Here is a 13,596-nt window from a genome sequence, read left to right as displayed (position 1 = left end):
CGAAACCGATGTCCATTAAATACTTGCTGGGGGGTATAATTTGGGGGTTCTCAATGTTTGAGAATCACTCGTTGACACAACCTATACACAACTCTCACAGGCAGAATCACTGGTTGACACAACCTATACAAATACACAACCTATACACAACTCTCACAGGCAGACACAACCTATACACAACTCTCACAGGCAGACACAACCTATACACAACTCTCACAGGCAGACTTACTCTGTTGCACACTGCAGGTGGGCAGTCATCCAGTCGCACCCCGAACGTGACCCCTGCAGGATGCTTCTTTTCAAATGGTTTCCTCATGATGCCTGTAATGCCTTTTCTCCAGGGAGCTTTGTCCCGAGGCGGACTAGAATCATCTGATATGACAAACACACACACACGCACAGTTGTCTCAGACCAAATGTTAAAGCATAATTTCCCTTCTGGGATTAATAAAGCATCTATCTATAGAGGGTATGTGCATGACATCATCACCTGGAAGTTATGCCGGAACGCCAACTGAGTGCCGGAAAAAAACTACTTTCTGGCCTTAAGCGCCCATACATCCAAACAGAAAAGTCTGCCTTGTGTTAAACGACGTTGCCACTCACTTTATGCATGCGCATACCCTCTATAGATAGGAACCATGAACAAAACGTTAGAATGCTTACCTTTCATAGCCCTCCTGTCATCTCCAGTTCTGGGTGAATTGCCTCCCCGGAAGGCTTGCTTGATGCTGAGTGACTGACGGGAGCTTTTGGGGGATGGTTCTGACCTGCTGCTTGGTGCACTAGGACAAAAACAGCACGCACACACACACAAAAAGAAGAAACAAAGAAATCCAAGGTTAGATTAGCACCCCTATGTACTGTACTTCATTGACAGGAGTCAACCAGGGGTCTATACTAGGCCCACTCCTTTTTTTTCTCTACATCAAATCAGAATAGGGACATTATTAGGGTTAAAAACTATGAAATGGATATAGAAGAACAGTATTGTAGATGAACTCTAGGGGGCAATGTAGAATGCTGAATAATACCTCATCATGGTGTACTCTTTGATTTTTCTGCTGATCAGATCCTGGCTCGTTACGGCAGCGTTCTGAAATGAAACGTGACGATCAGTTACCACATCTGATGCAGATAGGCAGTTCACATGTAAACACATGAATGGCAAGCATAACATTGGGTCTTAGGTTCTAATTTAATTAAAGTTTTGGGCGACACCCCTGGAACTAAGTAACATCATAAACATCATACACAGTAAATCCGTAGAAATGGAACCAAATGAACCCGTAACATGTATTTATTTTTAATTAAATGAACACTGAATATTCTGCTGTGTACTACTGTATGTGACATGGTTATTAAAGTATGCAATATAGCAAGAATTATCCCATCAGCTGTTAATAGAAGAATTAACCCCAATATGACAGCTGTTGCTAATCATAGGCATTTCAACAAGGCTATTTAGACGAGTGCTATATTTTGCAGCTATTTTAATTGTATGAGGAAGGTTTAATGCGTACACTATATTGTCATAATATCTAATATGTTTATTTGGATGAAAATTATGTCTTGAATTTACATTTGGAATTACTACATTTTTTGATTTGTTATATTTATTTGTTTGGTTAACAAAACAAATGAGGATAAGCACAGTGGACACTTCTAATTCCTCTGGTACTATGTGGCATTCAAGAAACCAGCAACGTGTTTGAATTGAGAGACTGCCGTCCCTTTGGCGTTACAGACTATGAACAAAAACCTAAAGGCAAACAGACAAACAGCTGAACAAACGACGGCACAATTAACTTGTTTCATGGGCCAGCAGTCCACCGAGGCCGAAGCCACGAGAGGACATAAAACAAATGCACCAATAAGCCCCGAAAGGAGAAGCTAGTATGTATAAGCATGGAGCAAAGCTTGATTAACCAAATATGTACTGCTGAATAGTTTGATATTATAGCAACACATGTAGCCTCCCATACTGCAGAGCACCAAACTTCATTTATTTAATCAAACACCATAGCAACTGGGGAAATAATGCACTACTGGAGTTTCATGCACCAAACCCACCCCAAAACAAAAGGGTCGCAAAGCACACTCGCTTTTCTTCTCAGCAAACACAGCCACAGCGGGACGTCCGGTCATCCTATATATCCAATACACTTCAATGAGAATGCACGTGTTCAATGTGTTTTATTGCCCAGAGCAGGGAAACTTCACATGCACGAGTGGAGCGTCTGTGCGTGAGTGAGAAGAACGGCTGCATTCATTAACACGGAGCGGAAGAAAAGCAGCGTCCGGGCGCTACTGCTGGTGGCGCCTGGTGGGTTTCATGCATCAATGAATGTCCACAACATCCGGAAGACGTAGGAGCGACTGTGCAGAGTCTCATGGGAGTTAAGATTACTTAGGTATTTGTATTTGAATAGTCTGTAATTCATTCTTATACTGACACTAGCAGGAGTCTGTTAAGGTCGTGATAGCTCAAGCATAGTCCACAATCAACAGTTTAATCACCATTCTAAATCAATTCAAACTGCATGTACTGTAACCACAACAATAAACGAACTACAGCTGCTGTTTGTTGGACTAGAAAGTGGTTACCAAGACAATGCAGCTGTTTTTCTCAATTATGAAAAGTTATATAAATATACATGGGCGGCGGTGGCTCAGGGGTAGACTGGCTGGATGGTAACCGTAAGGTTGCCAGTTCGAACCCGGGCTCCCCCAGAGTTACAGTTGAAGTGTCCTTGAGAAAGATGCTGAACCCCTAATTGCTCCCGATGTGCTGGTTGGTGCCTTGCATGGTTTCTGCTGCCATCGGTGTATAAATGTGTGTGTGAATGGGTGAATGTAATGCACAATCTCTGTAAAGCGCCTTGGATAATGACGCTATATAAATGCACCATTTACCATTAATCATACCCTCTTTTTTGTTGGCTGTTCAATATATTCATATTTTGTCGATATTGTGATATTAGACTAATTATCATCTGGAATTTTGGATATCATACTATTGTTAAATGTTATATGTGCTGTCTCGTCCTGGTTTTAAAGGCTGCATTAACGTACAGTGGTGTAATTACCCCATTGGTAAGTACTAGCTGTTATATTATTTGCCTTTACTCACTTAGTCATTACTGAAGTGTCATTGTGTAAATATGTTTGTTAAAGGACCAATAGTCATCCCCACAATATCCTCAATATATTGATGAATGGATTTGGTAAAAAAAATAAAAATACAGAGATACAGTATTTGATTTTGTCCATTGGCCAGCTCTGTTGGTAAGTGGCCATGTTAGGAGCACCCCGAGGTGTCCTGATATAACTAAAATAATGGACTTGGGTTATTTACTTCACACTCCACACTGCTGTACACTGAAAAGGCAAAAGGTCTCCCGAGAGATAAAACGTTTTCTTGCACCTCGTCTTCAGCCTAGAACTCACCTCCTCGTCCAGGTTGCTGTTCTCCTGTACGACTTTGATCCAAGACAACATGTCGTCCCTCCCTTCTGCCTGGAACAAGAACTCGCAGTCTGACGTGGTCAGACGCAGAACGTTCTTGCGCTTGGTGTCGCTGTAGGAGATGTCGATCAGGCAGGCCTTGATGCTGATCGATTGCGGTTCCTCATCGGACTGCGAAGAGGCGTGGGACACCCCGTCCTTCTTGTCTTTGAAGAGAGTGAGCTTGTGACCTCGTAGGACAGCGTACATCTGTTTCCATGACTTCATCCCGCCGCTAGCACGCTGCACAGATGGAGGACAAAAGAGAAATTCACAACGTGAGCCCGTCGAATGACATCTGTGAACGCCAAGAATGAGAGGGTGGATACGTGAGCTCACCTTGTTTTTATCTGTGCTGAGCTGCCTGAAGTGGAGCCAGCCTTCTTTGGATGAATCGGTGAAGATCTCTGAGGAAGAATCCCGCCTCGATCCCGAGTCGTCAGAAGACTTGTGCCCGTCCAGAGCCTGCAAAAAAAAGTGAATATATGATCTCTGACTGCAGAACATTCTGTATGTGTAGAAACTGGATCCTAAAGTTGGAGCCAAGCAACAATTGTTTGCCTAATGTTGTTAACACCTATAGACCTATATAGTATTTCGAGTGGTGAAATTGTAACAAGTCAAGTAAATATATAAAATAACACCTCAAAAGAATTATACTGTAATACCAGTTAGGGACACTATAATGATTTTCAACATCATTACTATACATTGTTGTAGGGGTAATGTTCCATTCACAGCCATAAACCTGAGCAGTCTTTTGTATATCTATAATAAGTTAAATCAGTGAATGTGAAAACATTAGCTACTCTACTACTGTTGGTGGCTGTAACATTGTTCTTCCGAAAAGACTTTGCACCACCATATTTCAATGTTGTTTTTTTGCCCTACTTTGTCATACAATGGAGTTGAGCAAAACTAGTGAAAATGGCTGATCTACAAGTTCACAGTTATATTATTGTTAAACATCTGCATTACTCAATTTACAAGAAGTCTACACAATTAGAGAATGTAGAAGAAGAATTGTTATTTTGATCAACGTTTGCCTGTTGTCTCTCATTGTAGACAAAATCGTAGCCTCAACAGAATAGTCTAAGTTTTGGGTCTGAGAAAGGCTAAATGGTATGTGGCTCAAATGCCGAATAAATAATGGGCCTTGATATGAAAAAGGTATGGACTAGTTTTCCACAATTATGACTTTCCCCAGAATATGCATGCTAGGGTTCATGTGGTTCAACTATAAGACATTTAGGCCTATGTGTTTCCAATCAACTATCTGCGTGAAGTGACACGTTCTATGCACTTTGTGGCGCTCTGCAAACTTGTACATCTGCTATTTTTATTTTTTAATCTTGAAAGTGTGAGAAGAATAGACATTTGTAGAATCGGCCTCAGGTCTTGTTGGGTAATAGCACTGACCAAGTAAACATGTCACTGTATGGTCAACAATGCATTGTAGTAACGTACCTTTCTGAGGCCCCGCAGGCCGGGCACGTGTTTACTGTACGATCGCCTAGACGGAACAGAGTGAAAGATTACAGATATTAAAACGACAGAAGGGAAGATGGATTGTATGACCCCGATACAAAGAAACGAGCAGCAACAAGATGGACTGTGGTATGCTCTCACCCTCTCCCTTCCTCCCGGTAGTTGTCCAGGCCCTCGTCGTACGATTTAGAACGCTCTGTTTTGTTTGTTGAGTCACAGTCCAGGAGAGCATTTCTGAGGGACTCTGTTACAGCAAAGATAGACACACGTATGAGCTCTGTGTAAATCAAACTGATATTAAAGCTGCAATTTTTTTAAAGCTGCAATTTCTAACGCTCTTCCAATAAAGCATCCGGGGTAGAAATGAGCTTCAGCATGTACTAGTTTTCAACCAATAGGTGCACTATCCGATGTCAGGGTTAAACTATTTTAATGCAAGAGTAGTGAAATCACACAGATCGATTATGATCGAGAAAATAATTTCTGAATTGCAGCCTTAAATAGGAAAATGGGATGGGATGTGTTAGTGATGTCACTGTCATTTTGGAATGGAAATATGACAATGTATCTAGGTCTGCTGCAGTTTCCTTAATGATAGAGCACTGGTTCACAAACACTGGTGGGTAATTTCATTAAGAAATAAAAGAAAAATCTAAGAAATTCCATGAATTAGAAAATAAATGTTTAAGTAGTAGTGAAAATAGTCGCTCTACAAACAACACGTGAGATTGTAGAGATGCTATTTTCACGAGGTTGGGTCCCAGGGAGACATCAAATTACTCTTTTGGGTCATGGGCTAAAAGGTTTTGGAACCACTGGGCATTTAAACAAATTTGTTTCAAAATATTATTTCCTTTGAATAGGGATTTACATGCTTGGGGTTCCCATGGTAACAGTTCCACATGTTCCTCTTACCTTGATCATGTGACAGCTGACGCCGAATGACATGGCATGGTGAGGAGGTGGGGCTGGGAGGAACCACACTAGTGGCCGGAGCGACAGATATCACAGCGGAAGCTGGGATGGAAGTGACCTCCCGGTCAACACTTGGGCTGGCCGGCTCATCTGCAATCACACAGCAAACGTTAGTACATTACTTTTATTACAGGGAATTACCATTACCCTACCTCTGGATCACTGTCGCTCAACTACACACACGCCACGTTACTGAGAAATTAAATCTGCTCCAACACCTTTGATTTGCGCGTCATCGTCAAAGGTCTGGGTCCAAGTTAGCTGCAGCATTTTGAAAATAATGCTTGTGTCCGTTCGGGATCAGTAGTATAAGTAGTACAAGTAGACGTCCTTTGTGGTTTGCAGGACTCTGCACCAATGACACAGCTAAGAAAGATTACAGATATTATCGACAAGTGGGATTTCTATTTTTGTGAGAAAGTTCTGAACTCTTGAGCACCGCCCAGTCATGAAACTACAGAACTGAAAAAGCACTGTACAAAGCTGCTCTCTGCAGCCATGGGGCTTTTGGAGCTAAATTTAAAAGTGACTGCCCTACTTCCAGTCTGTGCCCAATTCTCAAATGGGGCAAATAGGTGTGAAGCATTACCCAGTGAAGGCCTAATAAGCCACTGCTGTGAGGGATTATTCAAAAGTAACAAGTTTGAAAACTTTCAACTTCTATCCGAGCCTTTGAGCGTAACAACAGATCAATTTAACTATCCTGTAAATCCCACGTGTAAACACTGTTTATTGGCTTACAGTGAACTTTTGCTGCATGACAAGGTCAAGCACACCAAAACACAACATACCAGGTTCCTCCAACTGTAGGTATCGACGTTCCCACTCCTGGCAAGCCCTGCACCACAACACCCTGTCCAGCCTGTCCACCAACAACATACTGAAGAGGCATCCAGACTCACTTGCTCATCGCAGGTTCACGACAAAGAGGCAACATGCTCATTCCGTCTCCCCCGACAGATCCCAACATTCTGCTGATGAGTGCAAAACCACTCTTACATAAAACTTGTGCGAAGAGGTTCCACTAATTAAATCCACGTTACAAAATGAGTCCTCTGAAGTATCTCTTATTAATAACATCCCAAGACAGTTGAAATGAGACGACGTAGCCGTGAGGTCAGATGATCTGAGGTTTTACGCTGCATTTCATGCAGGGAGCAGTGGCAATACTCCAGATACGCCGCAGAATAATTAAAACATAATTAGCTTTGAGATCCCCCCACAAAAAAGATAGCAGTGTGTCCGCATCCGCATCTACGAATACTACGCCTATGCAAAAAAAAAGAAGAAAAAGCACGTAATAGTCGTCGTCGCTGCCGTTCGAGGACATGAGAAGGCAGGCTGACCTCACATGATGAGGGACAGGACCAGTGGCTTTTCAAACGGGTCATTGATGAAGGCTTGGTCAATCAGGGCTGTGTTCTCGTGGGCCCGGGCACCAGGCCCAGTATGGTGGTGTTGCGGCGTCGTCATCATCACTGTCACTGCCTGCTTTGTGCGCACCTGGCCTGCTGGCTCTTCTCAACAGCCCCAGTTAAGCCCGATTTGCACGCGACACCATTTTATCACAGAGCATGAATTTGGCTTTGACACGGACCATGACAGGTGTAGAAGACGTTGTTAGTAAAAGTGCCGGCCGGGCACACAAGTGCAAGGAAAATGTAGAGCCTTTTAAACGGGTAACTCTGACCCTTTTAAACAGAGGTTTACTACTAGAAAAAGTGCTTCTCGGAGCACAGGTCAGTTAGGTTATTGTGAGCCAGCAATGTTCTGAATTGTGTAGAAAGTTGAGGGATTAATGTTGATTCGTGAGATGTGCGTGCATAGTTTCACGGATGAAATATGTCCGTGTTGATCACATGACTATAATAGGGATAATGTGTACCGATTTGCGTAATGTATGTTTGGCCAAAGTCTGTAGGCCAAAATGTGTTTAGCAAAAATCGGCCTCCTAGTGGCTGGCACTATAAAAGGTTGATTTGGAAAATGCAGGGCAGAGGTTTTTCCTTGGTCTCTAGGGAGTGTGCGTGAATGCAGATCGGTCCAGTTGTAGGTAAAAACGTGAATCGGCTTGTTTTACCAAAATAGCGTGTAGGGTGGCATTTGCGTGAAATCTGTAGGAGTAATATCCCAAAATGTGTTTTGAAAAGGTCTGCCTCCTGGTGGCTCTATATTAGGCCGATCTGAAAAATGCAGGGCAGGGTTTCTGCTCTGGCATCCAGGGAGGGTGTGTGCAGTTACACGTTGATCGGGCAAAAGGTGCCGGAGTTTAGCTGTTTAACACGGATGGACGGACATGGGGCAAATCATAGTTTCGGCAAAGTCTTCTGCCTAGCGGAGACAACAATCTAGTTTTATTCCAGATTTATTCACTGAACACAAAACACTGAGCATCAAAACCGGCATCAAGCATAAGTTTGAAATAGATGTTCATATTCCTGTTAGAAAATGTCCTCCGACAAGGTTTCAGGTTAAATAATACTTGAGTTCACTCACACCAGCACTGGCTAAAACTGACAAACGCAAAAAATTAAAACAATTTCAAAATGTTTTAACTTTATTTTTCTGGACAATATTTGATCGGTGGTCTTGTAGCTCTACTATTTAGGAACACCAGTGTTGAAGTGGTTACTGGCACATGTAACCATGTGGCTTATACAACATTTACTCCACTCTAACTACTTCCTATTTAATTTGTTTAATAGCAAAGGAGTGGTGCAGTTACTTTGCAAAAACACATTGAAATCAAGTTCTTTCCCCTTGGGGGCCTAACTATAGTCCTACAGCGCAGTTGCTGTCTGTGCCCCAGTTCCTAAATGTGATCTACCTGCAAAGTGCACAATGTTCCTCTATGTCTTTCCAAAAAAGTAGATCAGCCATCAGGGATAAACTTATTTACTGGTTTTAAGCAGAGCATTGCCATTTGCCACTTTTTTTGTGGATATGTAATGATTACCGATGGCCACTGTACTGTACTGATTTTAAGTAATAAAATAGTCATCGCGTACAATATTGAAGGTGAAATCATTGTTCTCATCTCTTGTAACCTAGGCTTCTATAGCTCACTGATAAAGTGAACATTGTAAAGTGTTTTAGACAGAATATATACCATTGGCCCAGGCCGTGGCGTAACGGTCTGGGCACCTGACTGGTAATCCAGTCGCAGTGTGCCGCGGGTTCGACACGGCCTTTACTGCATGTCATCCCCCCATCTCTCTCCCGTTTCCTGTCAGCCTACTGTCTGTCCCTTCAAAAAATCAATAAAAGGCGTAAGCCGCAAAAACATATCTTAAAAAAGAAAAAAAAGAATATATACCATTCCGAATCCTATGACTAATAAATTAAACTAAGGCTGAAAATAGTAATCAGCAAACTATGCCTTTTAATTGCCCCTGCCCTCGTAATTCAATTGAATTATGAAGAAAAAGCATTGAGCGGCATGAATAAAAGTAAACCCTGCAGGTGACAACTTACGGTCAGAGTTTTCTGATAAGCAAAATGTTTTTTTGCTACACCAAAAGCATACTATTTGTGTTATTCCAGCACCCTCAGCATAATCTACTGAGCTATACTTTGACTCTTATCTGGAGGAAGTAACACTAATGCTTTAAACACAGTTGAAGAGTTTCATTTTAGATGATGCCATTAAAGCCATTTGCAGCTCTCCAATGACTGCACATTAAAAAATGTAGTAGAACTATCCTCATCGAAACCTTCCATGTGTTGTTACTGCCACTGTAGCTACAGTTATGTTCTCATGCAAGGCAAAAGCTGCAAGTGTCTATTAATTAAGAATATTTATTAGGTATAGTAATGCCATAGTAAAGTGTTGAAAATGAGTGGTATTTCCCTTTAAGTCAAAATCTGTCACTGCAGACAGAATTACAGTATGAACTAATGGTGAGTGAGTTCTGAAGAAAAAGAAACTGATCACAGAAAAACACAGCGAGAATTTTGGCATATCACCAACAGGCTCCCTCGCTCCAACGTGGTAAGCCAAACAGACCAGAAGCTCACTAAAGCTCATTAGTTTACTGCCAACCCAGATTGATTTAGATGTAAAAGTCCAACCAGCACTGTATTTATTACTTAATGAAAAATCTAAAACTAATAACTTTTAGATTGGAAGCATAAAATCTTGTGATCCGTTTGACTGACTGATTGAACATGTTTCTGTTGCCACTTACAGGTGAAGGTAACAACTGTTACCTTCACCTGGCCAGCCTGACCAGACTGACCAGCACATGGCAGACACTAGGTCTGCCATGTGCTATGGCTGCCGTTGCCATGGTGACTCAGCACGGCAGCTCTTTGTACCTTTGCTTGTTCTCTTACCGATGAAAGGAATGGAGTCCAGAGACTCGTCCAAGTTGCTGGAGCACGAGGTCTGACGCTCCCGCTGCTCGCCGATACGCCGCATGTGCATCTCTCGGCGCGCGTCGTTGGGCAGCCAGCACGCCACGGACGAATCTGGCCCGTCGTCGTTCACAGCTAGGATGTAGGATGGATGGCGGAGTGGGCTGGGGATCTTTCCCGAACCCAAAGGAGGCTTCTCTCTCATGACTACGCCCTCTGTGGGACTCCGTCCGTTCACCTGGTTCGGGGGGTCTGGAGGAGGGGGCTTGAGGATGCCGGGCCTCTGAGGTCTCTGTTGGGAAGCAGTGCAGGAGGAGGACCGGTGTCCCGCTGCCACCAACCCCTCTCTGCCCAGCTCAGGGGGCAGCATGGTCTCTGACCGCACTCTGCTCTGGCTCTGCTGCTTAGTGTAGCCTTTGTGATTACTTTTGACAGCAGCTCTTTGGTCTGCGGGGGAAGGTTCAGCACTAGAGCTCTTCCCCAAATGAGAGGATCTGTCCGAGAGCATGGGTGAGGAGCGAGTCTGGAGAGGCTCTGGTGCTTTAGGGTAGAGAGCGGGGTTGGGAGCCCCTCGCATGCTGCCATATGCAGCAGAAGGCCTGTAGAGCATGGCCTGCCTGGGCATAGACTGCCTGCTAGGTCTAGTACCTTGTTCCAACCTGCCGTACACTCCTCTCCTGTCTATGGGCCGTACCAGCTCTGCAGGGTCAACATAGTCAGTGGAGCGTGCCCTGGCTTTGTGCGTAAGAGCATCTTGAGACACACTGCGAGGGGGCCAGTTCCTACTTTGGGCCGCCCTCTCTGCCATGCGGTCCTGTGAGGCGCTGCGCGGAGGGATTTGGAAGTGGGGCGGGGGTCCATGGTAGGAGCGGTCATGGGAAGTGCTCCTGCGTCGGATTTCTTGAGGGCCCCAGCCTCCCCTGGGAATGTGCTGGGTAGTGCTGAAGGTGTTCTGACCAGCCGCCCGGAGGCTATCCAGTCTCTCTTGGATAGTTCGGCTGGCATGGGAATGAATACCCTTGTTGTCAATGTACTCCCTGTAGGTTTGGTATGTCCGCCAGTCAATGTTCTGGTGGTTGGCTGGGTAGTGAGGTGGCAGAGCACCATAAGGAGCCATCCCTGGCCCCGAAGGGTAGACGTCAACTTTCCGTGGCACAGGATATTGAGCTAGTGACCCAGGCCTGCCCCTGACAAAGACAGGGTCCATGTAATCTATTCGTTGTGCTGGAGCCATGCGGCCTATATGCGCCGTTTCAGGAGGGACCAGCACAGTCCTTACGCTGTCATTACGCATGCACACCGCCGTCTGGCTCTTTGGGTACGACTGGGGAGGCGGCGGGGAAGGGGGAACCGTGATCTCCTTGCGATACCCAAGATCAGGAGGCACCGTCGGTCCCCGACCCACTTGCCCTGCTGGGGAGGCTGCGTCTGTGGCCTGGGCCATGCCCGGAGGCTTACAGTCTACTCTGGGGTAACATATAGGGGGTGGATTGGGGATGTGGCAGGCGTTTCCACTGTAGGCACTTTGACTACGTATATAGGCATCCTGGGAGTAGGCCTGGAGATAGAGAGAGAGAGAGAGAGAGAGAGAGAGAGAACGCAACGTCAGAATAGTTACAATATTATCTCCATTTACGAGAAAGAAATGTTCATCACTGTGCTACAAGATCTATTGCAAAAGACATCACATTATAGAAGCAACTAATGTGTGCATGTGAGTGGGCTGCATATGTTGCCGCTTGAGAGCGCGGAGGCGTGTAGCAGTTCAGTAGTGTTCATCTGCTCCTTATTTAGAGAGTGGTAATGTTCACTGTGCCATGCCAGTACACAGCGCATACCACCTACTGACGATGAAGAGGTTCAAATAAACTCTGGTGGATCCACTGGCTTTATGTGAGAACCAGAAATGGGATTTGCAATAGTTAGAGAAATATTTCCTTCATGTGGTGTTCCGAGTCCTAGATTTATTCCATGACAAGAATGCATCAGCCAACATCAGCTGCATAATGGAAAAGCTAATCAAATGACTAAGTTTGGCCCACCACAGGCAGTGGCACACACACACACACACTCACACACTCCACACACTCCACACACTCCCAGACAGAGAGAGCGGTCGTGATCACATGCAACACCCGGCAGCCAATGTGCTGTTTACCCACCTTCATAAAGTCCATGATCGCAGATGGACAAGACAGATGAGGATGCCCACCTCTATACTAAATCTAACCTCGCTCTGATCATCTTCTATTGCTGTTAACTGTCTATTCTATTGCAGCACAAGTAAACCCTTTCACTTACAATTAGATTAGAATAATGTGCAATCAGTACCAGACTACAAGTTGGTTAGCCTTACACCAACAGCAGTCAATTTTCCAACTTGCAAACATAAAAGGAGACATGTCAACGTAAGTGGACTTTAACCCCACTACGAGGAGAATTGCACAACCTTACATAAAGCCTTGAATGCCACTTAATTCACTGCCAGTCTCTGTCCCTCCCTTTGTAAGCACAAGTGTGCCGGTAAGAGAGTTCAGAGGTCACTGGCCTTCATCATGATAATGAAATCTGGCAGGGAGATTGAAGACAGGGCGAGGCTCTACACTACAGAGATGCCAGCAGGATGCCAGCTTGGTTGCCCAATCAAACGGGTACCATACTGCAGGCACAGTGCATTAGCCACTGCCAAAAGCTATACGACAGATCACAAACCCTAGCACATAGCTGAATGACAGGAGAAACACTAGGTTGGACTGGAGCCTCTCTAAGCGAGCCAAAGCCTGATGTTAAGAACAGTAGACTACATCATGAGCGATACACAACTGCAACATGCATGACAAGATGTGTGATGAGATGGCAAGCACAACATGTCAACACGAGAGGCTGTCAAGCCTGCTGTTTCTTGCTTACCAGATCAGTGGCTTCCAGAGAAAAAGGCTGGCGTTACACAGCAGGTGAAAACGAGAGCGGTAAGAGACCAGGGGAGAGAGGGCAGAGGAGAAGGAAGACACTAGCAGAACAAAACACACACATTGTCAACGAAAAGGGGGAAATAGAATAAGAGGACTGAGGACAGTCAAAGTGTGAAACGGGCACAACGATGCCAGGGCTTCGCCGCGCTAAAAATATACCCAGAGCTGCAGCAGCAGTATGGAAGGATGCTGGAGGAGGAGGAGGAGGAGAACAGGGGTTGCCACGTTAGCGTTGCCACCTGCTTGTGCCAGTGTGTCCTGGATGCGATGGCAGGAGCAGAACCCTGCCTCCTGTGGT

General features: G+C 44.7%; 1 protein-coding gene across 4 annotated transcripts in view; it reads right to left on the bottom strand.

The window, feature by feature from the left end:
• Window positions 1-13,596, bottom strand: part of arhgap21b (Rho GTPase activating protein 21b) — a 51,251-nt gene that overhangs the window by 9,113 nt on the left and 28,542 nt on the right. For all 4 annotated transcript variants that reach the window (XM_083782023.1, XM_083782026.1, XM_083782025.1 and 1 more), the window contains exons 8-16: window positions 10,306-11,884; window positions 5,911-6,060; window positions 5,137-5,239; window positions 4,975-5,020; window positions 3,847-3,972; window positions 3,451-3,750; window positions 1,035-1,096; window positions 667-785; window positions 230-372 (exon numbers count right to left, since the gene is read on the bottom strand). In XM_083782023.1, the coding sequence (XP_083638149.1) occupies window positions 230-372; window positions 667-785; window positions 1,035-1,096; window positions 3,451-3,750; window positions 3,847-3,972; window positions 4,975-5,020; window positions 5,137-5,239; window positions 5,911-6,060; window positions 10,306-11,884 (2,628 nt within the window). The remainder of the gene's footprint in view (window positions 1-229; window positions 373-666; window positions 786-1,034; window positions 1,097-3,450; window positions 3,751-3,846; window positions 3,973-4,974; window positions 5,021-5,136; window positions 5,240-5,910; window positions 6,061-10,305; window positions 11,885-13,596) is intronic.

This window comes from Protomyctophum parallelum (genome assembly GCF_964188405.1).
Source record: "Protomyctophum parallelum genome assembly, chromosome: 14".
NCBI classification, from domain to species: Eukaryota; Metazoa; Chordata; class Actinopteri; order Myctophiformes; family Myctophidae; genus Protomyctophum; species Protomyctophum parallelum.
The sequence above is the reverse complement of the archived record's forward strand: the minus strand, read 5'-3'. Positions and strand labels throughout refer to the sequence as shown.